Source organism: Berghia stephanieae, chromosome 12 (assembly GCF_034508935.2).
Source record: "Berghia stephanieae isolate SIO BIC M18660-M18661 chromosome 12, UCSD_Bste_1.3, whole genome shotgun sequence".
In the NCBI taxonomy this organism is placed as follows: domain Eukaryota; kingdom Metazoa; phylum Mollusca; class Gastropoda; order Nudibranchia; family Aeolidiidae; genus Berghia; species Berghia stephanieae.
In genome coordinates, this window is record NC_088371.1 from 17,817,695 (window position 1) to 17,844,438 (window position 26,744).

General features: G+C 35.6%; 1 protein-coding gene across 3 annotated transcripts; it reads left to right on the forward strand.

The window, feature by feature from the left end:
• Positions 1-3,607: 3,607 nt before the first annotated feature.
• LOC144957697 (PP2C-like domain-containing protein CG9801) lies at positions 3,608-26,744 on the forward strand. 3 transcript variants are annotated; one of them, XR_013642189.1, is made up of 7 exons: positions 3,608-3,789; positions 5,315-5,433; positions 6,626-6,786; positions 7,547-7,660; positions 8,195-8,376; positions 9,655-12,126; positions 13,120-14,762. XR_013642189.1 is itself a non-coding variant. In XM_078889062.1 (7 exons), the coding sequence occupies exons 2-7, from the start codon at positions 5,417-5,419 to the stop codon at positions 26,074-26,076; spliced, it is 1,953 nt and encodes a 650-aa protein (XP_078745188.1). In that variant the 5' UTR covers positions 3,645-3,789; positions 5,315-5,416; the 3' UTR covers positions 26,077-26,744. The 3 variants fall into 3 exon arrangements, 2 of the variants coding, with proteins under 2 accessions (XP_078745188.1, XP_078745187.1); XM_078889062.1 differs by lacking the exon at positions 13,120-14,762 and adding an exon at positions 26,070-26,744 and having other exon boundaries at positions 3,645-3,789; positions 9,655-11,126; XM_078889061.1 differs by having other exon boundaries at positions 3,645-3,789; positions 9,655-14,762.

Genomic DNA, 26,744 nt, shown 5'->3' on the forward strand with positions numbered 1-26,744 from the left:
TTGCAGGTCTGATAACCCATACTGTTATGGGCTCATTGTTGTAATGGAAATCCCTTCAAACCAACGCAAAATTGTTCCATTACAACATTATTGCGTTAGATTGTCAAACCTGTACATATGTGCACGTCGGCTGGAACTGTTTATCCTGAATAAATCATAGATTTATTCTAAATGTCTCTTTGTTTTGTCTTTTAGTTGTAGATTTAATTTTCAGCATGTAATTCAATAACCCCGCCACTGTCACTTGTTTTATGACATGAAGATATTATAAAGATATTTCCAACCTCAATCAGACTAATATTACCAACAACAACAAACAAAAAAAAGATCCTCACAAAAGTATAGATAGAATGCGTTTGGCCAAGGAGTTCACAACATTGCCATCCGGAAGTATAACGGACCAACACACAAACCCTGTGTAACCATGAACTTTTATAGGCTGGTTAATACAGTTGTGTGATAACAACTCACAAACGCGGATGGCAAAAACAATAACAAAGGCCTGAGTGACGTCATCTGCATTCTATCTATAGCTTAAAATTATTTAAAAAGTCTACTGATTTAATTAAATTATAATTTTATTCTAAAATAAGAAAATGTCAAAAATAGAATGAAATTTTTTGACAATAAAACACCTATCTATTTGTTAACACGTAAAGGCAATACAATACACACAAACAAATCTTGTCTTATAGGGAATGAGATTAGCGGAAGAGTAGCGTACCTTGATTGGACGTAACCCATAATCTGTGACGTCACAGACTATGGGTGACTATTGTTGTCTCAAGTTTGCTCTCTCTCTCTCTCTCTCTCTCTCTCTCTCTCTCTCTCTCTCTCTCTCTCTCTCTCTCTCTCTCTCTCTCTCTCTCTCTTCTGTTTTCTTGTAGCAGCGTTGATCTGACTTTTAGTGCAGAAGATGTGTAGTGTGGATACTTCTTCACTCTGTACCAAACACGGCCCAGCCAATATTGAGAACAGTTGTTCTTCTCAAATAATATATTTTATGTCCAAGACTTTGCACTATCCTTTTATATCTGGATAAAGGATTGACCGAATAAATTTTTAACGGGCATCATATATTATCACACTCTTTATGGAGATGTGATATTACGACATACGTTGCTTTTTAATTTGTCACTAACCGATAAGCATTTAACCCTCTCCTTACCAACCATCTGAAAATCGTCACATTCGTTAAGATACAACCAACAATTATTTTATCTTTCTGATTTCTTTTGCAAATCACAAAATTTAAAGAAAATTTGTTGTTATGGCTATATAAACTTGACACTGTGTTGTAGAGCTTATTTTGCTGAAAAATGTTATGTATAGAATGTACTTGTTGCTTTTCTTGTTGAGTAAGACATTTCTATTTTTGTGTTGGGTGGGTGCAAAGATTCGGTGAAAATTCTGAAAATGGCTGTTAAGGCGAGAGTTAATACTTTCATAACACAGTTTTGGCCTTCTCTGTGTTATAATACTTAATTTGTCACCGAACCGGCCAGTGTGGAATATTGTGTAATACTATGTCATACTTTATTGGGACACAATATGCATAATAACATATCTGCATTTATTTCTGTTCTATGATTTTTACTGGTCCCTTTTAGATTGGACTGTCATTACATAGATTTTGGTCACCCGTTTACGGACTTTTACAGTACAGTAGCCTGCACTGTGTCTTGCTATTTTCAGGTCCCGAACGTTTCTCAAACAATCAACCCTGCATTGTGCGAAGAATGGCAAGTGACGGTTTGCGGCCAGCCATGGGTTTATATAATAATGGTGAGTAGTATTCATAGGACGACCGAGAGGCGTTGTCAACACAAGATAGCCTAATAACAGGTTTGAAAATTTAAAAGACACATGTACTCGTGTGTAAAATGAGTACCTGGCCGTTAACAGCGTTGTCTCTGTCCGAAAAAAATTGTAATATCGCCTAACAGGCGTATGTACAGTCCTACATGTTAAATGTTGGCCAGGGACCCCTTGTAAAGCGCTTTGAGTACGTTTAGTGGATATTGCACTATATAAAAGCTCAATTTTAAGATGCCATCACTTTGATTTCAGATGATAATTTATACAAAGTATATATCCAGTTCTCCGGAAGAGTGGTTTTACACTTCCAAGGAGATCATAACCAGTTTTTTTCAACATGACACTTTTGTTCCCTATTGCGGGAAGTTATTTGATCTGCTGATATGTGTCCCTATGGTTGGTTCAATGGGCCTTGTTTATTGTATATTTACAGACACAAGCTTACAAGGTACATACAGAGAGATGTTAAAAGACAGCGGAAAAGGGCAATTTGTGTGTGAGGGGGGGGGGGCGTTTATTTATTTTTTACTTGTGTAGGTATGTGTGCGTTTGTGTGTGTGTGTGTGTGTGTTTGTGTTGTGGAGGAGGAGGAGGAGGAAGAGGAGGAGGAGGAGGAGTAGGAGGAAAAAGAGGAGGGGGATGTTGATGATGATGATGATGATGATGATGATGATGATGATGATGATAATGATGATGATGAAGAAGAAGAGGAGGAGGGGGAGGATGAGGAGGATGAGGAGGAGGAGGAGGAGGAGGAGGAGGAGGAGGAGGAGTCTCCGATTTCTTTTCTAAAAATCTATCTAATAATACCAAAGTGCCTATAATATTTGTAATAATTTACGATGAGCATAGTATTTATTTAGTACATTATAAATTCCCCATTTCAAAAATCCAAATCTACGGGAGATAACTCAATAAACTTATCCTTTTTCCATCCGATTGGTTACTTATCTTGCATAGACCAGGATTCCTGAATAAAGGAACTTACTGAGAACTTAACACACAACGAGAGATCGAGCAACAATAACAAAGAGCACAGTAATGTTAACATGTGCGGCTTTGTGGTCTTATTGTGGTATGACATTCGCTTTCGGATCGGAAGGTCCTGGTTCGTTGCCAAGTACCTACTAGCAAGTAGTTTAACAAAAGTGACTAAATTGTATTTACAAACGTTTACAAGTTGTCATATGCTTATGGAGTGCTGTGTTCGTGCTATTTAATATGTACTTACCAAATGTGAACTGGAAAAACACTAAGACTGCGCAAGCGTAATCCGGACATTAAAAGAAAATATGAACAAGTAAAAACCACTGTCCGAAAAAAAAAACTGCGCAAGTGAGTAGCCTATTTGTGAAGACAACTTAACCCTAGGGTGAAGTCCGTATAAATTTTCAATTTACTATTTTTTAATTGAAGACTTTCCTTCGCTTTTGATGGATTTATTGATCTAATAAAAATCTCTTTTCAAAATAAAGATCAAAATAAGTGTGTATGAAACTGTGCAGTTTACTTATGTTCAAAGGGACGTAACAAAATGAAACATGACATCTAAATAGTTATTACACGGTTGTCTTTCTTATAAGACATGTTCACTTTACGACATTATATTTTGTGTGAGAATTGAATAAAAACTAATTTATTCCCCTCAAGTATATTCTGTATCGTAGAAACCAATGGTTTTTCGTGTGAATAATAATGTATATCTTAAAATTAAAAGCTGTCTTTATTTATCATCACAAGAAATAAATAAATGACATTGAAAAACCAATGCTACCGAAAATCAATCTATATTTTTGTTTGCGGAAGTGCTCCTGGCTGAATAAATCGATGTTTGCTATGGTCTATTATTAGCATAATAATGAATAATGAAACCCAACAGGGACGTGATGTATGAGTCACATTACAGCGTGAGCAATACCCGCTATACACTCTCATTCCTGTTATGAATACTGATGCTAACCAAGTGGATAAGTAAGTCCTTTGTTCTACTTTCGATAACGTGTCCTAAATTATCTTCAAGGACTTGTAACGATGGTGGCTTTGCTGTTTGTATTCACATGACAACGAATGTGAACTTGAGTTTTGTGACTGAATTACCGATTTTTTTTATATCTCATGAAGTGTGACTGGTTTATTTCGCTTTTATTTCTGTTCTCTAACCGTTGCAGAATTCTGCACCACATGGATCTTAGCATTGACGAGCCGCGAGATGACTTATCATTAGGTTTGTTGATCAGTTACTCGAAATAGATAGATAAAACAAACTCAACTCAAACCTGCCAGCAGTGTAGATGTTGTACCATTCTGTAGAGTAAGACCAGTGAATTATTTCAAACGTCGGTGGCGAAAACTACCCTTGATTGCAAGATTTGTTTGTGATAATTGGAAAGAGGAATATTTTTTTCATAATCAAATCCATTCTGAATGGAAGGAAAGTCGTGATTTTTCCTGAATTTAAATATTTTTTTATTGACTGATCACAGGTTATACATATGCTCATGTGAATCCAGTGGAACTTTCAAGAAGAGATTTTACCAATTGAATAAAAAACTGAGCACGCTTTGATAATGTGGGGTTGGGTGAATGCATGATCTACTAAATTCAGTCCCCTGGGTAGTGGACAAGGAAAAATTACAGACCTTTTCATGCGGGACTGGTATCTTAGTGTTATGGCTTGTTGTTTTAGCGAATTGGTTGATTATGTGAGTTTTGCACACTTGTAGAAACCATCAAGCCCCCCCCCCCCCAATAAAAAATAGCGTTTACATGTGTGCTGCCCTCTTAACAGGTTTCACTGTGTTAGACACAACTAAGGCACAGAATCTGTGATAAATGCATTCACGTAATAGACTGGTATCTGTAAAATGAGTACGTGGACGTTAACAGCATTGTCTCTGGTGGAAAATAGTTATATAGTTGTAATATCACTAATATGTGTCGTGTCTCATACATGTTAGTCGTTGCTGTTAGCCATGGACCCTTTGTAAAGGGCATTGAGCATGTTTAGTGGATATTGTGCTATAAATAGAAGCTGATTTTTTTTTTTTTTAAATTTTAATATGAGCTATTTATTCTGCACCTAAGCATTCCAAATGAGTACGAGATCACTGGAAAGGCATTTTGAGCATTATTAGCTAAATATATTTAAATTTTAAAGAATTATAATAAATAAACTTGGGCTTTTCTATTGCGCAATATCTGATAAACATGCCAGCACTCTACAATTTTTTTTCCAGATACACGGTTGAATTACTTGCGAACTTTTTGCTTGGACACATATTTATCACAAAGTACTTTTTGCCAAAGCTAACAGAAGGTTCAGAAGATTTTATTTTGAAAAAACTTTACTAAACCTGGGACCGATACCTACTGTTGCCTTTGATTGTTCTAAAGGCGAGTGCTCCTTCAATTGAGCTATATACGGAATCCTTATAGATTACTATGATGTCAGTCTCTGGTCTTCTTGTTCACTGTTTCTTTCTTTTTATTTCTCCAGACACTTCAACATTGGTCTAGCCAATGAATGACGATTAGATTAGGTGTCATCCATGGTGATGTTTCTATTGATTAACCGTTGATATTGCTTTTGATATCCAGTATGGAAGAAGAGGCAATGTAAGTGCACAATTCATATGTTTGTTTGAATTTAAAATAGCATTTGACCTGATTTGCCTTGCATACAGGCTATCTCTGTTCAGATTTATAGGATATTGAGATAGCAAATGAAAATGAAAAAACTTGATTGGCCGACCAATGATATCCAGTCTTCTCTTGGCCAGTTGATGTACGTGTATGTTTATCATGGATGGAGCAAAGTGAGACCCCAAAATAATAGCTTACCTGGCGATTTGCATTGTACAAGCATTAACTAACTAGTTGACACCCGTGTCGCAAGTCGAACACTGTGGCGGTTAACCAACTAGTGAACGTTCCAGTCAAACAGACATGCCTCAGTTGTATGAAAATGCATTGACCCGCTATTGGTATCTCTGATTGCTGATCTCACACATAAATACGAAAATTAATCACAATGTCCACTCAAATTGAAGTGGAAAATGCTGACTATAGTACCTTTGGCACTTAAAGTGAGTGCCACAGCAGTTGACTGGTGAAGGAACACCTTCATCTATGCTAGCTTTTTGTCTGGCTTTGTCTCACCTGCAGTATGTGCCTCGGGAATTCCCCATAACTCTACGATTATCAAGAATATAACGAAAATCAAACAGCATGGGTTTGAACCACAAGAAAAAAAATCAACTGCCGAAAAATACTGATGTTGATCCAGCTCTGCTGACGTAGTTCAAGCAGAGTTGAGCTATCAAAATGACAATGTCATTGCCTTTCATTATAGATCAGGCAATCAAAAAGAGAATAGTAGACAAGCTAATAACAACGAGTTTCCAAGCAAGCAATAGTGACTATGTCGTTCCAAGGAGCAACATGGTACAAGATGTTTAGATGTTTCTACCAAACATTATATTATCAATGTTAACTGCCAAGCATTATATTATCTTTGTTAACTTTACTACCAAACATTTTATTGTCATTGTTAACTTTACAAACAAACATTTCTTTATTATCATTGTTTCACTCTTTTATCATTATTTACCCTGTCTGTCCATTTTCTATGTGAAGTATTTATCAATTTATTTGCTTTTGTTGCTGCATGGGGAAGGATTTTGAGTTTAGAATGTTTCATGCAAATTATTTTGTTTGTTTGTTTTTTTATTCAGAACTGTTACTTTGATTTGTGTCCATTTCTTTTGCCACCATTATTATTTTTCTTCTCTTTGTCTATCCATGACAGAACAAAACCCAAAAAGATCAAGTTTGGGTTGGAGATTTTCTATGGAAATGTCCCAGATGTGGTGCCGTATGTCCAGTTGTCCCCCTTGGATGACTGCATCATGGCCAGTTACACGGGACCTGACTCTGGATTGGCTTATGCAGAGGGACACACAGAAAACGGTTGAGTATTTATTTGTATTTCTCTCTTCTAGCATTTTCTATTTATAGGTACATGGACAAAGCATCTGAAGTATTCTATGAATGTCATTTATGTGACCTGTCTTCTTTAAACAGTATTATATCAGGATGAGCCTGATACTTAATTACATTAAATATTTAAGCTTAAATAAAAATTGAGTCAATGTAAATGCTTTTACTGAGCAATGCTGACGATTTTCCTGGGTTCCACGGACATCTGCAATTATGGAGTCAGAGGAAGAATTTCATTTCCCCCAATTAAATGTAATGTAAATGCTGCTGCTCGAAGCTCAAAAAAATAAATAACAATGTGAAATTGAATGTAAGCTTCAATTTAATATACGAAAACAGATAAAATGGACGTTTCATCGGGTTTCCCCTTTATCAACAAAACAGGATGAATTAAACACTACAGATGAATGAGATAATGTGGTAGTAGCGTTGTTAAGATGAATAATTAATAAAAACATTCAATTGAATGCTGTAAAAATGTGACTTAAAAACTGTTGTTCAAAATTTTTCTCATATTTCTTTTTTTTTTTTTTTTTATTGTCACTATCCGCACTGAGTGAGGAAATTGGGTTTTGTTTTTTAAAGTTTCTGAGGACTTGAATTTTATAATTCTGTTTATGTCGACTTAATAAAGCTCAGTTTTCTTCATCTCGTTCACTCCGACATAATACCAGAATGATGCAAAGGGTCACATATTAGTCAATGGACGTTTCTAATCTGTATTCCACAGTCTACCACCCAAACCTGTTGTCTGGAGTAAGGGACTGGAACCTTCGGGACCAGCGGGCATATGGAATCTGTATCTCTCTATACGAACAGCATCCTATCTCTGCTAAAGTGTCGGGTAAGTGATGATGAAGCAGGTAGTTGAATTTTGATTATGATGAGAAATGTATAAAATGAATGGAGATGACGTCTTTCAACTCTTTGTTAATGGTTTAAAGTAGCGCTCACTGAAAAACTCTCAACCATACTATAATTTGTGTGTTGGTAAGATTAAAATGGTGGGCAAAACTGGTATTTTACTTAACCAATGGCTATATGGTCTAGTGGTATAACACTCGCCTTCGTATTGAAAGGTCTAGAATTCTATTCCTGCTCTGAGTGGCTCATGTTGAGTCCTTGGAAAAGGCTGTTTACTCACATTCTCTCACCGTGCTCCAGCAGTGATTGTTTAGTAGCTGAATATGTTAGATCTGGTGGAAAGTACTTTGAGATTGACAAGTGAAGTGAACATTCTATGCAAAAGGTAGCAGGCAATTTCTGTTTAAGGGTATAGAAAATGAGAAAAACTGGCTAAATGGGCCTTATGGACTACTTTTTAAAAAATAATGATTATAAAGGAATAAGTATTCACTTGACCAAATTTATTTTACAGGGGAACCATTAGCTGATAGCTTTGCTATGTGTGTGCGCAGGAACAACGCAATCCTGATGGTAGCAGATGGGGTGAACTGGGGTGAGAAATCACGCACTGCAGCACGGTGTGCTCTCTACGGGGCCATGAAGTATCTGAACTATAAGATATTTGAGAGGAAGACCAAGCCAGAGAATACACAGGTAAATTTTTAATACAATTTTTGACTATCTTTCCAAATCAAGGGTTGCTCACCAAAAACTTAAGTTCATTTTCCATTTTTTTTTTTTAGATTTTTGCTCTATGGGCTGAATAGAAATTTAAACTTTATTTTATATATCTATTGACACCAGATTTTCCTTAGATGTATGCCTCATGCATAGAGGTTTGATCAAGATAAAATGATAGGCCCAAATTTAAATGAAAAATAATCCTCAATATCTGGAGATACCAAGTTTTGAAAAATGACTCTTCAATCAAATATTATATGTTTATTCAAATTATATTTTAATTTTTGATTTTCTTTAAAGATGTAACAAATAATGAAAATATTTTTTTTTTAAATAAAAAATTTACTTCCAAGTATGCCTACAAATGGGGATTCCGATAGCTCACTTGGTAAAGCACTCACTTCACAATCAACGGGACTGAGATCGACTCCAGGTGCAATCAAGAATTATTTTTTTTCAGGCCCCCCTTTCCACCCAACAGTGATTGGGTATCTGATCTGTTATAGACTCACATCCTATCCAAAGGGTAGCAAGTTATTAACATTTTCCGTTTCACACCATAGAAACCAGGATAAACTTCGGCTCCATGAGCTCTAAAAGGACTACTATTTTTTTATGTCTACAAATTAATGCCAACCTTGTATGAATTTGTTGTAGAGTGGGTTTGTTTGTTGTTTGTTTTCCGCCTTTAAGACTGCAACTAATTGCCAGATATATATGGAACTTGATATTTATGCATATTATTGCAGCCTCATTTTCAATTGGGACTTATGAATATGCATTACCCTCACTTCAGAAGTCATCAACTGTGAGATGATGAACTTTGCCACAGCAAGACAGCCTTATATTTGTCCTTTACTTGTGTCACTTTAATATTTGTGCTACTTTGTGGTCTTGTTGCACAAAATTGAGTCCTTTGAAACGGCTCTTCACTCATATTCTCTCATCAAACTCAAGTGTGGAATGAGTTCCTGGCAGTTGACAGCATTGCCTCTGTTGAAAATAAAAAATTGTAATTTTAAAGTCGTCATCATCATCATCTTCATCATTATTATTATTATTATTACTATTATTGTTTTTATTGTTATTATTATTATTATTATTTTATTTATTATTATTATTATTATTATTATTATTATTATTATTATTATTATTATTATTATTATTATCATATTGTTGATTCTATTATTATTATTTTCATTATTACAATTACAATTTTGTATCAATATTTTCATTTAAAATTCCTTTCAGGACGTCGTGCGTTTACTCAGAAAGTCAGTGGATGAGGCACACAGAGCTATTCTGGCAAAGGACGGGGGAATGACGACTCTCTGTGTCGTGATGGTGTGTCCAGTTGCAAATTCTGACCAGAATGCTGTTTGTTGTGTGAACGTTGGTGACAGTTTTGCCTACATCTATGCACACAATCGGGGTATCAGGGAGGTTACTGTTGGGTCCCATGATGTTGGGAATGAGAGAGATATACGTGATGCTGGTGGGGCAGTCGGGCCTGTCGATGGTCAAAACCCTGAACTCCATAATTTAACGTGTTCTGTAACTTTTTGTAATAAAACTGACATTGTTTTTCTGACAACGGATGGAATTTCGGATAATTTCGATCCAGTTGTGACAAAAGTAGCTCTACCTATGCGGCCAAATGATTCCAATTTCAATACTGCTGAAGCTAGAAATTCCAATGGAAGTCTCATCATAAAACCTGAGTTGAATCCAAAGGAGAGACACATTTACGCAATGAAGGAGATGGAACGCATCGTACACGAGTATGAACTAGTCACAGAAGAGGCGTGCTCTGCGCAGGCTTTCTGCGGAGCATTGCTTCAACACGTTTTAACTCTAACCAATGAGAAGAGAAAAATACTTGAAAACCCAGCCCTATACGCAAAGAAGAAGATGACTAAAGCCGATCGGCAACGAAGAGATTCTGAAATTGTTGAGAAAATGTCCAAAGCTCCCGGGAAGTTAGACCATGCCTCAGTCATAGCGTATGAAGTAGGATCATTTGCAATAACGGATGAAAATGAGTCGCCCAAAGAAATGTCTTCTCCTGCAGCATCCAGACCCATCCCGATATCTAAAAATAACAATCAACACAAAAGCAATCAGCAACGGGAAGACTCTCCTCCTACACCTACAAATCTACCTCTTTGTGGATCTCTCCCATTATCGCCAATGTCCAATCATCACAGCAACGGTCACCAAAGCTCCAATAAAAAATCCGGCCCTCGTAAACTTCTCGCCCGACTCAAATCTCACCCAACCTCGCCAACATCCCCTACTCAGCCACCACTTCCAGCAGTGTCATCATCCGTTCCATCTTCATCCAATGTTCCATTCCGATCAATGTCCCCACCACCAAACCACCCTCCAGACAATCCAACCGTTTTCTCATTGTCATCACCATCTCAAAACCAAACGTCGTCGTCATCAACACCAACGTCACCACAATTTCGAATCTCAGGAACAGCGTCATCTCAGGCATCTTCTTCTTCAACACCCAACACTCCTCTGATGACTTCGTCAGAAACACGCAAAGGATCTGACTTGCAATTTTCGCCTAGAAAATTCCCAAAACGGACTCGATCTCGAACCTCTGAGCCCATGTCACCCACCTCCCCCACTATTCCAGAAGCTTCTTTTGAAGATGATAGTGTGTTTGCCGCTTCACCAAAGATTTCCTCATCACAGTCGAGGCAGCGACCCAGGTCTAGTATTATTGTTTTTGAATCTAATGTGTAGTTTCAGCGTGTAATGAGAATTAGTGTTAATGTGTCACGTGAATTCATGCATGTGAAGTGTACACTAGCATTAGCATGTTTTGTGAGTAGAGGATTTTGTTTTAGTGATTTGGTTATTCAAATTATAGCTTCTGATATTTGATATTTTAGCTGCCTATTAAATTTTATATAGATTTATATATGTTTTTTAAAATATTTTTTAAAGTTTTATCATATCGTTTTTGGCTTTTTGTTTTGTCCTTTCTTTTAAAAAAAAAGTATATATTTGCTGTCAGAAACTGATGCAGTTTGATTTGTAACATTTTAAAATGATGAATATTTATTTAGTTTTGTTGGGGTTTGTTTTTTTTTTAAATTTTCTTTTAAATTTTATGATAATTTACGTTATATATTATTTCATATGTTGAATCCTCAAAATATTATGTTATACTGCTCAAATAACATATGGTCTTTATTCTTTTTTTTATTTGAGGTTTTATATTTATTTTTTATTACAAAATACACCTCCATTTTATTTTTAACCCTTTACAGGCAGGGTTCTCTTTTATGCTAACTTGAGACAATGTCTTGTAGTTTGTTTGTTTTTTTCAGAAAGAGCAATCACAATAACTATAATTAAGCTTTAATGATATATCATTGTTGTGACTGCTCTCAGGGTGGAAAATATTTGACTTTAAAATGAGAAAAAATGAATATACGAGTTTTTTTTAAATTATAGGATACCTTCCTGTCCTTACTTTAACACAGTCCAAAGTTAGAGTGTAAAAGAAATCCAGTCTCGCTGTGAAAGGGTTAACCAATCTCAAACCACATTGTTATTCTTATTTGTGACCCGTCTCCCTGAAGTGGATTTAAGTCAGCAAGGGCATAATAATTAAAAATAGCTCTTTTAGTCATTGTCACATATTTTCACATAGTCTTATCATTCTTCGTCGTTGTAATCTAGAATACTCTTAAGGAAGATCAGGCTATATATTATGATAATTTTTTAATTTTTTTTAATTAATGAGAAAAAAAACCCAATAAAATTTGTTTATAAATCAGACCTATAAAATATCTAACAATTGTTGGATATCGAATAATATCACAACAATCGTTTTACTCTTTATATAACTTTTATTGCACTTTATATAAGCATATTGACTTAAAACAATACATAGGTTAGCAATGACTATGAAAAATGTTTTTTTCTCTTTTTGAGGAAAATTTTTGTCTAAAATCAAAGCCCTATCTCCACTGAGTAAAAATGTTTTTGAATTTTGAAAATCCATTCATAAATAAACAAGTTATGCAGTTTCAATGGTGTAATTTATTTGGATGACCCGCAAAGAGGAAAAAAACGCGAAAATATGGGACGCTTTTTTGGCATTTTTTTCGACCTTTGGTTGTATCTTGCGTAATAAGTGAATTAAAAGATTGAAACTTGAAGAGCAAATTAGGATGGTGTTTTGTAAAATACGGGAAAAGTACTCGTCATATTCATATGAAATTTTACAACCAAAAAGAAGAAATGTTCATGTATTACCTTGTCAGTGACAAAATCTCCACGCCCAGTAGTTTTAGAAATATTTTACTCCAAAGAGTAAAAATCTATTTTTAACGGTCTTCTGGTAATCGCACGAGTTTTGTCGCTTGACATAATCTACAATAAACTTTTTTCTAACTGTGTGCCAACTTTCAGTCATATTCATCGATAAACAGCGTCGTAATTAATTTTTAAAATAGCATATACGAAACGGCTTCATCCCATATTTTGACGCGAATTCGGGCACTTCATGAGCGAAAAAGAGGCCCAAAGATTTGTGCGGGATAGTCATTGCTACATAGGTGCTGTACGATGTGACATTTTTTTGCAGGTCTGATAACCGAACACAATTATGGGCGTGATAATGCAATGTTGTAATGGACAAAATTTCTCGTCGGTTTGAGAGTATTTCCATTACAATAATGACCTCATAAGAATTTGAGTTATCAGACCTGCAAAAAAGTGTACATGTTGGTGCTGCATGTTCTGTGAAAAATTTTCGGACAATTTGTCGACTGCCACTTAGGGTCTGATGTACAGATATGGGATATCATGGTGATCATTGTGACCAGTTTTGGATATATGTTTGGAAAAGGGAAAGTTTGATAATACCTACACTCCATCTATAAACAAAATTTAGCCTCTGCGATTTATTTCCTGTCACATTAAACAATTCTTAGGCTTACTTTTGTGTCGAAACACAGTCCGCAAAATTCTGACTTAAAACCATTTTTGTGGAGGGGTCATTTATTTTGTTCCTTTTTGTTGCTGCCAGTACTTTCATTTTTTATAAGGTTTTATTTATATAAAAGTTTGCTGCTCTGATCTCCCTATAAAATACCTTTATGCCAAAATGTTTTATTTTGCTGTGTATTATCACTGCCATTATTTTGTTCTGGTTTGTTTATTGTTTTTAAAGGATTTATTTGCTTTGAATGTTTCAATAATTTAAAATCCACTTTGTTTATGATCTGTTTTCATCATACACCCAATCACATTTTTATGCTTATGTTAAACTCCTTTTTAAAATGTTTGATTTTAGGTTGTGAAGGTTGTAATATGAATTATTTTTATGCGTTGTACATTGTAATTTTTATTTAAATCCTGTGTTGAGTCGAGGTTTGTTTTTTTTTAATTGATCCATCTGTCCATCCAGCTATAAATGGGTAGCTATGGCTGATAAATGTGAAAGAAAGTACTTTTCAATAAACTAGTATCCTGTCTAAAAAGTAGTTGGCAGTTTTTATGGTTAGAAACTTAACTCACTCAATCCTAGAGATTTTCGCTACTTTTCAAAATTGGAAAAAAAATGTATTAAAATTGAGCATGTACATAGATAGTTTTATTCAAATACCATTAACACGCAAAAACTAAAAACATTAGCTTTGATACTACGCCTATAATTTGTCTCAGAAAAATGTAATAAATAGGCGTGGGGTAAAAGTAACCCGGGTAAACTATGGATATAGTCAGTGTTGGGGTTGGGCGAGTTAAATGGGTTCCTTTGGCATGATGGCTCTGAAGTACCACTTTTTTTTTTTAATTCTCAATATTTGATTAGCTTGGGGAATGATGGCACTTGGGTTTTAGATGAAAATGACGGAACCAACCCATATAGATATGTCCATTTCATTTAGACACAATTAGATTGCTCTTGAAATCCATTTTCAGTCTCTTTTTGATTTAAATTCTCTCAAGAGCGATAAAGCTCTTTATAATAAATACATTAATGTATGAATAAATAAATAAACATTGAAATGAAGTTAGATCGGTAAAAATTAAAATTTGGATGAAAAACTGCCATAAAAACATTGTTTGTTAATAGCACGAAACAGAGATAATGACTTCCATTTATTATGAAAATATCCTTTTTCCTTGTATTGGGGGGCGGGGGGGGGGGGGGGGGGGGGTTGGTTTAAAAAATAAAGTAATATTACCCTATATAATTGCTTCTCATTATAAATGTCGTATCAATAGTAGCTATAATAACAGCTTAATGTTTCTTAACATGCATGTGTACCTGATATCAATGCATGATATTGTTGTGTAGACTAGATTGCTACTAATAAAAAATAAAATAGAATTACGCCCTTTCACCACGGCATCATAAGATGCTGTCGCTTAAGCATTCCATGAAGGAATGTAGATAATCCATCAAACAGGATATCTGATGTCAACAGGAATCACCCATGTTGTCCAAATGAGCAAATTGGGAGTTAATAATCTTGCCCAAGGAAAAAAAATTAAAATGCCTGAAGTGGGGCTCTAACCTGGGATCTCCCGGATCACAGTGCAATGCCTTAACCACTCGGCCACTTTGCCTTCCATGGCTACTAATGAAACAAAGAACAAATTTAACAGTTACACATTTATGAAAATCTGAAGAAAAATAAAAAAAGAAGTGAAGGCTGACAGTGTCTCGTCCTAGAAGAAAGTTTAGTGTTGTTAATCATGGTCAGTGACTGGTTTGGTTAACAAGGATTGCTAATCTATGGTTTTATGTTTCATCCTTGGGTAAGGCATTTTTTTCACACATTACCCTTGTCGACTCAGGTATGAATAAAAAACAATTGGCTGAAGGAAATGAAGAAATTTGTAAGAACACAAAAGTACAGAAAGGAGTTTAACAGCTGCCTACGCATTACCATATCAAATTTGATGGTCATGATAAACTGCTAAGGGATTTACAAAGATTGCAAAGACAATCTCTAATATTATACCGTTCAATTTGTTTTAAAACGTTCCCCCTCCTTGTCCTCCTCCTCCTCCCTCCCCCCCCCCCCCCTCTCTCTCTCTCTCTCTCCCGCCACTCATGCTTGTCACCAACCAACCCAGATGTTGAGTGTAATAGACAGGGTTAGATTAAATATTTGCCCTATCTGTTACCCTGTCTGATGTGATATGATTTACCAGCTCTTACCTGTGGTTTTATTATGCAATCCAACCTTTGAGTGTTGCCCCGTGATTATGTGTTTTTTTTTGGTTTGTTTTGTAGTATTGTGTTGTTATGGGTTTTTTTTTTATCATTTTCTTTAATCGACTCGTCATGATGATAAAAAAAAATATCTGATATCTATTTTAATCACATTGAGCATGACCTAGTCTTGATTATTCACTTTATAAATGCTGTATTTTTATTATTATTATTATTATTATTATTATTATTATTATTATTTATTATTATTATTATTATTATTATTTATTATTATTATTATTATTATTCGTTATTAAATTTTTATATTTATTGTATTGTATGTTGTTTTATTTTTTATTAATTATCATCATTATTATTTCTTTTATTTTGAAGGTTCATCATCATCATTGCCTTTTTCACCCTGGGTCAGGGTATAGGCCACAGACAAACAGTTTCCATCCTTCTCTATCCTGAGCCAACTTTTTTATCTCATTCCAGGTATTACCACTTCTCTGTAAATCAGCTTCTTTAATTCTTCTCCATGTTCCTCGTGGCCTTCCCCTTGATCTTCTGCCCTGAGGGTTCCAGTCCAATACTTTCTTTGTTATAGTTGAGTCATTCTTTCTAAGCGTGTGTCCAATCCACCTCCATCGTCTTCTTCCTATATCCTCTCCCACTGGTTTCTGCTGTGTTCTTTTCCATACTTCTTCATTTTTTATTCTATCCATCCATTTTATTCTGAGTAGCTTACGCATGCACCTGTTTACGAAAATCTGTACCCTCCTTATACATGCCTGTGATGCGTTCCAAGTTTCATATCCATACAGTAGGACAGACTTCACGTTTGAGTTGAAAAGTCTTAGCTTTAGTTGAAGGGAGATATCTTTAGTTCTCCAAACTCTGTTCAAAGATGTGAATGCAGCCTGTGCCTTTCCTATTCGTGCTTTCACCTCTGCTTCCGTGCCTCCATCCTTGTCAATTATACTTCCGAGATAGCAGAAAGTGTCTATATCTTCGAGTTCCTGATCTTTTACTTTGATCTGCTTCCTTTGACGCGTACCTATCCTCAAGACCTTTGACTTTGCAGGGTGATCTTAGACCAATTGATTCCGAGAGGCTGTTTATAATTGTGGTTTTTGCTTGCATCTGGTCCTGGGTGTGGGACAAAAGAGCCAGATCATCTGCAAAATCCAGATCATCCAACTGTGTCCAGGGGGTCCACTGTATCCCATTTCTTCTCCCTTTGGAGGTTTCCTTCATTAGCCAATCAATGGCAAGGATGAACAGGAATGGAGAGAGCAAGCATCCCTGCTTGAACACCAGTCTTAATTTCAAAGCTGTCAGTAAGCTGATCTTCATGTACAACCCTGCAACTTGATCCTTCATACATTTCCTTAATGAGGTTTACTATCTTTTCAGGGAGTCCATAATGTGCCAGAATTTTCCACAATGTTGCTCTGTCAATACTGTCGAAAGCCTTCTCGTAATCCAGAAAGTTGACAATAAGAGGAGAGTTCCATTCTATAGACTGTTCCACTATGACTCGCAGAGAGGCAATCTGGTCGGTGGTTGAACGGTTTTTTCCGAAAACCTGCCTGTTCGTCCCGCAGTTTAGCATCTGTTGCATTCTTAATTCTCTCTAAAATAATACGGTTGAAAACCTTTCCTGGATAGAAAGAAGAGTGATGCCTCGATAATTATTACAATTACTGAGGTCCCCTTTCTTTGGAAGCTTGATAAGATGTCCTTCCTTCCAATCCTTTGGGAATATCCCGTCATTCCAGATTCTCTCAAATAGTGGGTGCAGGGCCTCAGCATTTCTTTCCGCATCAACTTTTAGAGCCTCCGGTGGAATCTGGTCTGGTCCAGCAGCTTTCCCCCTTTTCATCTTGTTAATGGCACCCACAATCTCTGCTATCGATGGTGGATCACAGCTAATTGGTAGCTCATTCCTTGCAGGCAAAATTTCTGGCTGGTTGTCTGGTGGTGGTCTGTTCAGAAGGCAGTTGAAATGTTCCCTCCATCGTTCAGATTGAGCCTCTTTTCCAAAAATAGTTTTCCCATCTTTGTCTTTGACTGGTACCTCTGGTTTCCCATATTTTCCAGCAAGTGCTTGGTAGTTTGATAAAGGATCCTCATGTGTCCTCCAGTCGCTGCTGCTTCTGCTTTCTCTGCAAGTCTGTTCATGAATGCTTCCTTGTCTTTCTTCACAGATCTTTTGACTTCCTTAGCTATGGCTCGATACTGCTCTTGTGCATCCAGTCTTGAAGCCCTTGTTCGGCTTGCATTCACTTGTTCCTTCCTTGTTCTCCTCTTTTCAATAAGGTCCAAGGTGGTTGGACTTATCCATTCTTTATGTTCCGAATTCTTTACCCCCAATACCTCGTGGCAAGTTGTTATGTAGACTTCCTTGATCTTTGCCCAATGTGACTCTACATCTATGTCCTCCTCGAGCTCAGTAAGAGGTTGGAATCTATTACTCAATTGTAGTTTGAATTCCTCATTCTTTTCCCCATCAAGTGCATTCACCTCGAATTTTCTTCTTGTATGTGATCTGGCCCCGTGTTTTCTGAGTCGGAGCTTAAGCTTTGCAATAGCAGGTGGTGGTCTGATCCAACATCTGCCCCTCTCCGTACTGTCACATCTTCCAATGAACGTCTGAATCTACGAGAGATACAAAATCATCAATCTGATTCTCTGTCAACCATCTGGTGAGACCCAAGTTGCTTTGTGGATCCTCTTATGGGGAACACTGATCCTCCAATCACCAAACTGTTGAATGCACAGAAATTTGCAAATCTCTCACCATTATCATTCATTTCTCCCATGCCATGACGTCCCATGATACCTTCATAGCCTACGTTATCCTGTCCCACTTTTGCATTAGCATCTCCCATCAATATGTTGATGTCTTTCCTTGGCAACTTGTCAATGACTTGTTGTAGCAGACCATAAAATGTATCTTTGTCCTCATCTGTTGCATCATTTGTTGGGGCATAGATCTGTACAATGTTCATGCTGATCTTCTTACTCCGTGTTGTAAAGGACGCCATGATGATCCTTTCTCCGCATTGTTCCCATCCTCTCAGTGACTTCTGGGCAAACTTGCTTAGAATTATTCCTACTCCCTGTGTATGAATCCCGTCCCCTCTCCCTGAATATAAAATCTTCTCCCCAGACTTGAGGTGTTTCTGTCCGGATTGTATCCAGTGGGTTTCGCTTACTCCAAGTATATGCAGCCTGTATCTTCTCATCTCAGTCACAACTTGAGAGCTTTTTCCTGCTTCATACATGGTGGAACGTTCCACGACGCAATTCGAAGCTGCTTGTTTGGCGAAGACGTCATCTGGGTCAGCAGAGTCCTTTCGGCTTTGTCTGTTGTCCTTCATAAATTCTGTAATTCCAGAACTCTTCGGTCCCCAAGCTAAAAAAAGGATTTGGTTTGTCTGTCTGTGTTTCTGTAACGGTTAGAGTTTAACGGAAAGGGGTGTTAACCCTTTGCCAACCCCCAACCTGGAGGACCAGGTGACTCAAAGATGGGGGAATCACACACCATTAGTCACCTTTTACGACACGCTGGCTTGGCGTTGGGCTATTCTTGACCCTCTCAGTTGAGGGACCCCGGACACCACACGGGGTATTTTGAAGGTTGCTGAAATGTAATTATTTGTAAAGGTATTTTAATTCAGTTTTGTTTGTTTGTTTTAGATTAAAAGCTTTGTTTATATTACCTTTATCTTGCAAAATTTTAGCTGATTGTTCTTATTTTTTTTGTTTGTGTGTTTGTTTGTTTTTAAAGAAAAGCTTTATTTATTTCGCGTTTATTTTTATAATATTAGCTCAATAAATGTGACCCGTCATGTCAGTCTGGTACACTGTGAGGATAAATCAGAAACGAAAAGTTGAGATTAAGTTGAGACGATTCTTTCCTCTATAGTAATAAGTGAGACCCCAAAGGAAGTCGGGGATTTCAAACGTTTTTCTGGCGCTTTGAAAGTAACAATTTCTGTCAACAGGAAGCTTGTCTATGGCAAAAATATTTTCTAAAAGATGAAATAGACCCTGTTACTCAATCATTTCTGAGTGACAAAAGGAGTCAAATAATAATAATGATGAAAACTGTTTTTTTAGCATGTGATTCTTATATAATAATAGTAATAATAATAATAATAATAATAATAAATGGCATTTATATAGCGCTTTACCCCGTTGTCACAGGCTCTAAGCGCTTTACAGTGATATAAAACAAAACATATTACAGTGAGACAAGTGTGAAGGAAACGTGATACGAATTCAATTTAACAACAACAAAATATGAAAATAATATTGCAACATTATGACGTAAAAAGATGAAACTTTAAGCGAGATTTGAACGTTGTCAACGAATCTGAGCATCTCACGTGTGACGGGAGAGAGTTCCAAAAATGGGGGGCCGAAAATTGAAAAGACTGTTCAACTAAGTCTTTGAATGTCCTGTTTTTCATTGATTAGAAATCTAGTATTTGGGGCGGAGATTTCTTTTAGAAATAGCTTTTGTTCTTTTTTAATAAGGGGAAGTCAATTCAATCTCATTTTAGATAAAGCATATTATCGATGTGCGGCTGTGTGGTCTAGTGGTATGACACTTGTTTTGGACTGGAAGGTACTGGGTTTGAGTCCTGCTCTGAGCAGCGCATAGTTGAGTCCTTGGAAAAGGCTCTATACTCACATTCTCTCACCGTACTCATGTGTAAAGTGGGTACCTGGCTGTTTACAGCGTTGCCTCGCTATCGGAAAAAAAAGTAATATCGCCTAACAGGCGTCAGTTTCATCCTATTTGTTATTTGTTGCTGTTGGCTAGGGACCCCTTGTAAATTGCTTTGAGGACATTGTGCTGTTTGTATGGCTGTCGTGTGCGGCTATGTGGTCTTGTGGTATGACACTCATCGGCGGGAGTTGAGTCCTTGGAAAAGTCTCTTTGCTCACATTTTCTCACTGTTCTCAGGTATAAAATTGGTACCTGGAATCCAGCAGCATAGTCTCCATCAGGAAAAAAAATGTAATATCGCCTAACAGGCCTCATGTCTCATTCTATATGTTGACATAACAGAAGATGAGCACAAACTTATTAGGTCCAATGCTCCTTCTGTTCTTGTTTTATATTGTGTAGTCGGGGAGAAGGGGGGGGGGGGTTCTGTTTGTTTTTTTAATGTTTTTATTTAGGGTTTTTTTTAGGTAAATATTTTTATTTTATTATTATTATTATTATATTAATTATTATTTTATTATTATTTATTATATTATTATTATTATTATTATCTGTTAATTATTTTATTATTATATTATTATTACGTATTATTGTTATTATTATTATATTATGTTACTTTATTATTTTATTATTATTCTTATTATTATTATTATTATTATTATTATTATTATTATTATTATTATTATTACCATATGGTTATATAAATATGATTCAATATGGAAATTATATTGTTCATGCATCAAATGTAATTGCTTGATTAATATTACATTACATAATATTATCCAATAATCAACAATATCAATATTGTATCTCATAAAAATCAATGATGAATGTTTTCATTTCTGTGTCTCATGACCCACCTCTTCAGAAAAGAAGGTTTTTTTCACATCAATTTAATAGAGACTTCTTTAACCTTGATTGGGGCGTGGTCAAATTCAATTCAAAGGTTTATTTTTTAGCAATTGCCAATAGAAATCATATATCGATTTAAAATTTCAAAACTTTATCATTACAAATGTTGTGCTGCATCCATTGTGCCAAGAAGATTTAGAATAAATTTTCCTTTCAACTTTATAATTATTTCGGTTTGCTTTATTTATTAGTTTTTATTTATATATATTTATTTTTACTTGTTATCATTTTCGTAGCTGAAATACCCCAAGCTTTTGTTTTGTTGGTTTTGGTTTTGGTTGTGTTTTTTGATTTTTTTTAAATTTTTGTAATTGGTGTTTACCACTGAAAATTTTGCACCCTGCATTTTATAATGTTATGCATGGACAGCACGGAATTGCCCTAAACATTTCAAGTTAATCCCTTGTCTAATGAAGTAGACTTTTGTACTATATAGAAAAACATGATGCAGGCATGCCAAGTAGAACAGACCAATAAAAGCAAACTTGGAAGTTCTTCCCAAAAAAAATCAATACAACCAATGATATGATATTGTCAAGATTACGACATGACATCTCTGAAACCTCTCTTCTCTATTTATATATGTTTCTGGGTGGGACTTGGGGAGGTATTGACCTTCCTTTTGACCCATCGTCTCAAAACGGTATTATGTTTGGGATGGTTACAACTCAGAGTGAATTCAGCAATGAAATGATGAGGAAGACGAACTTGGAGTGTTTTGCAATGCAATAAATAGTATTTATTCTCCACCATTTCTAAGAGGAATCAACTCCAAGTTTCATATATTTAATTTGTGGCTATAAATTCAATTTTAAGCATCTAGTTCATCCCGATATAATCCTGATTTGAGACGATGGGTCACTTATATCCACTGGCATCTGTTGCCCTCTCCCATGGGGCTTTCTGTCCTTGGCCAACCTTGGCTGGAATTCTTTGCCGAGGGGAAGCAAGTACATATTTTGGTCCATTTCTTTCTTGGATTCTTTTTTTTTAATATTTTATTGGGGGGGGGGGGGGTGTGTGTGGAGGAGGATCTTAATTCCTTTCCCACAGATATTATTTTATTGTTAATTCATGGGTCTCAAATATCCGCTATTTAGCATATTTCTGCTATTTTCTGCTGCTTCTGCTCCAGGCCCTCAGTAGTATATAGACATCTTCAAATATCATTGTTAACAGTCTGGTTTTTTTACAATTTATTTTCCTTATTATAGTATGATTTTTATGTTAATAATTCTATATTTTACCAGTATTGTCATTAATTAATGAGGGCATATTGCTCAACTTTCTTTATGATAAAATGCGCTCTCCGCTTCTTTTAAAACAATTGTGACTTGAGACCTATACAGAACCGCGTACACTTTAAATAATCCACTATCTGTTGGATCTTGTGGTCTTTGTTAAAATGTTCTTTCCACTTATTTCTCCTCATAATAACCAGGGGCTAAAATCTTGGTCTTAAATCTTTTGACGATACAATCATGACATAAATCATCCCTCAAGTGCGTTTAAACTTCTAAAAACAACATAACGTTTGTTTTTCTATCCTAAAACTGTAACTGCCCCACTGTTTTAATGAGACAAAGAAATGGGAAGTTGGCTTAAAAGAAATTCAGTCTGTTAAGCAAATAGATAAAACATTAAACCTGAATTTTTTTTTTTCCAAGAAAGTAATGGGTGAGCAGCACTTTTGCTTTGTTTCTTGTTTTTCATTTTTAAATTTAAAAAAATAATGTTTTTGTTTGTTTGTCTGTTTTATTTCTGTTTTTGTTGTTTTGGTTTTTTTTTTTTTTTTTTTTTTTTTTTTTTTTTTTTTTTTTTTTTTTTTTTGTGGGGTTTTTTTTTTTGTCGAATCGCTGATTCAGCTATATTATTGAACATGGGCATGTTATATACTTCAAGGTCAAGGCTCTTTAGGTTTACAATTTAAATTACTATAGAAAATACTAAATCTAGAGTTGTCAGATTGGTTTATTTATAGCTTTGTATTTTTGGTTACGAACACCCGACCATGCAAGTTGCTGAGTTCCCCTCTGGAGCACAAATATTAAGATACTTTTGTTTTGTTTTTCTACACTGACTTTATTGTAATGCAAAGCACATTGTTTGTCTCATCATTAAGTCGCAAACTGTGCATCGAAGATAATCGTGACTATGATTGTGGTGAGAACACTGGCGCTGATATAACCTAAATGTGTTGCAAGCGCCGTAAAACCCTAAAAAGCAAACAAGTGGTGAGAACAAATAGACGTGCCTAGGCTTTTATTTTGATTTTTATCGATTTCTCTGTCAAATTCAATTTGGCCATTAATTTTTAAAAATATTTTCGGGCAGAGAATTCCATATTCGGATGGTGATTGGAAAAAAATAGTTGAAATGAGCATTGCCCAGGACCTGGTATCCTGTATTTTGATGGGCTAAAGCAACCAGTATATTGCCATGTTGTGCAAATCATTTTATTTTAAAATCTGAAACTTTTTTTGTTTTGAGAAAGCACTTATGACTGGTCTAACTCATAGCGTTAACTTTTTAAGTCGCTAAATGAGGGCCCAATCATACTTAACTATTACATCACTCCTTAGAATTTTCATCAGGTTAGGAATAGGCTCTTTTACTCACATTGCTTTCACCATACTTACTATACCATGTAAATTGAATACCTTTGGCCGATAAGAGCAGTGTCTCTCTAAAAAATAATTGCAATAACACCATCATGTGATAAGTGTTGCTGTTGCTTTGGGCCCTTTGTAAAATGCTTTGAGCACATTGAGTATATCAATTGCTTTGGTCGCAAACCGTTTATAACTTGAGGGCAAAACCCAACTATGCAGGAGATTTTTTTTTAAAGGAATGATGATACAACGATCCAATGGTTTCATCATGTATCAAAATGTAGCATTTTTCATTAATAGTTTTAATCAAGATTTAATGATAATACTAATAATAATAGTATTAAGAATAATGATAAAAATAATAATAATAATGATAATAATAATTTTTTGCACACCAAAAGGGAATTTTCGGGTAAAAACGTATTATAACTGACATAGTAAACTAAATAGATAATGGAAATGTGTCATAATATTATATATGTATATATAAATTAAGGAGCAGTTTCACAGCCAGAGTTGTGCTTTATATATATGAATAATTTCAGCACTGTATTTATATATAGACATAGTATGTCATTGGTTTATGACGAGGCAGCGTGCTACCTCCCATGGTGGGCAGGGAGGTACATGCTGTGTCTTCTATCCCCCCATACCCGTTTTCCAATTGTTTCCTGTCATTGTCTTGGAATGAGATTACTTAGTTTTGTCCTGATCCTTGTCTGAGTTCCTTGGCTGGGAGAGATATAGTCGAATGTATAGTTATAGTTTTGGGAGATGATATTTTTTTCCTTGTAAACCATCTCTCTGTTATGCATTGTATTATGTTTAGTTTACATATTATATTATATGATTGGTAAACATTTGAGTGTATTCCTCTTAGTTGGGACGTGCTTGTCTGGATGAGACTTTTAGGTGATCTCAAACTAAGTCCTTTGACGGTGTGCTCTTGGAATCTACATCTGTTCCCTATTTGAACCAATTCCCCTTTGTCTTACCTTTTCTTTTGTGCTTTGATTGTAATTCTAGAACTTTTTACTATCCCATGTCTTGCTTTTTACTGGCGCTGATATAACCTTAATGTGTTGCAAGCGCCGTAAAACCCTTAAAAACAAACAAAAACAAACGAGGCAGCGTGGCCTAAAATTAGAAAACGTTCTTGAAACTGAAAGTTACTGAAGGCAGAGATATAATAGGATGATATCCAAAACATCTTCTAAGTCACATCCAGATAGAAAATTAATGATTTAACTCTTTTAAGTAACTTTTTGGACAACTTAGAATCACTAGGAAATAAATTGGAAGTTTTTAAATACTCAAAATTATTTTTCTATGAGGCAAACAAGACGTGTATTTTTAAGTAAGGCTATGTGGTTCAGTGGTATGACACCCAATTTTGGATCGGAAGCCCTTGGATTCAAGCCTTGCTCAGTGCATAGTTGAGTCCTTGGAAAAGGCTGTTTGCTCACATATTCTTTCACCGTACTCAGATGTAAAATGAGTACCTGGCCATTAACAGCATCGTCTCTGTCAGTTTAAATTGTAATATCGGCTAACAAGCATCATATCTCATACTACACATTCCACATTGCTGTTGATCAGTGACCCTTTGTAAAGCGCTTTGAGCATGTTTAGAGGATATTGCTCTATGTAAAAGCTCAAGTTTTTGTTAGTTTTATGGTTTGTTTTTTTAAGTCACTAATTCAATGATGAAAAACAGAAACTTTATCTGAACGATGATTTTTGAAAATGCGACTTGGCATGTTTTGAAAACTGTAATAGGGAACAAAAGCGTGATATAAAAAAAACTGGCTCCAATCTCAATAGAAGTGTAGAATAAAACCTTTATTCCAGAGGACAGGATACACAACTTGTGTAATTAATCGTTTGGTTTCAGAGTGATTGTATCTTATTATCCTGTTTAAATATACAGTATTTGCTGGTCATCAATAAAGATCATCCATTGTCGCTCTTTTACTTCTCGTTATCTTAAGATTTGACCTATATCGCCTGCTACTAACATAGTTATGCCACCTTATTATTCAATATGTAATCTTTTCATTATTAGTCCTCAAAAGGGCTGGTTATGTACACACTTCCAATGATTTTGGAACTGGAAAAGTAGAAGGTGTGACGTCTAGACTTTTCTTCCCTATTCATAACACAAGTAGTCATGTATTTCCTTGTTTTGATTTCTTTACAGGATTTGACCTGACAGATCAGTCAGCCCTCCAGTCAGATACACACTCATCATTCCCCACCGATTCCTCCATCAAAACGAGAAGCTGATGACAAAATTATAAAGATGATCCTGTCAATCCTTTGTGAAGTCATGATGAAAGTTGAAAGATCCCGTCTGTGAAGAAAATTTCTCTGTTGCTTTGGATATACGTGACACCTCGCCTCCATTTTGTATTATGTAGAGTTGAACCTTAATCTGAATAACTTAAGGGATTAGATTTAATATATGTGACCCTCCGTCTCAAAACGGTATTATGTCGGGATGATTCAGACCCCAGAAAGTGAATTTAGAGACGGAATGATGAGAAATTTGACCTTAAAAGCTTTTGTAAAGCAAGAAATAGTATTTATACTCCAGCATGACGTAGAGAAATTAAACCCAAGTTTTATATTTGTGGCAATGAATTCAATTTTCCTAACCGAGTGTATCCCGACATAATACCGCTTTGAGACGGCGGGTCACATATAAGGTTAACTACTATTATGCCTTCTGCCACGGCATCATTAGATAATGTCGCTTAGACATTCCAGGAAGGAATATAGATGATCCATCAATCAAGATGTTTGATGTCAACATGTTGTCCAAAGTGAGCAAATTGGGGTTTAACAATCTTGCCGAAGGAAAAAAAAAAGAAAA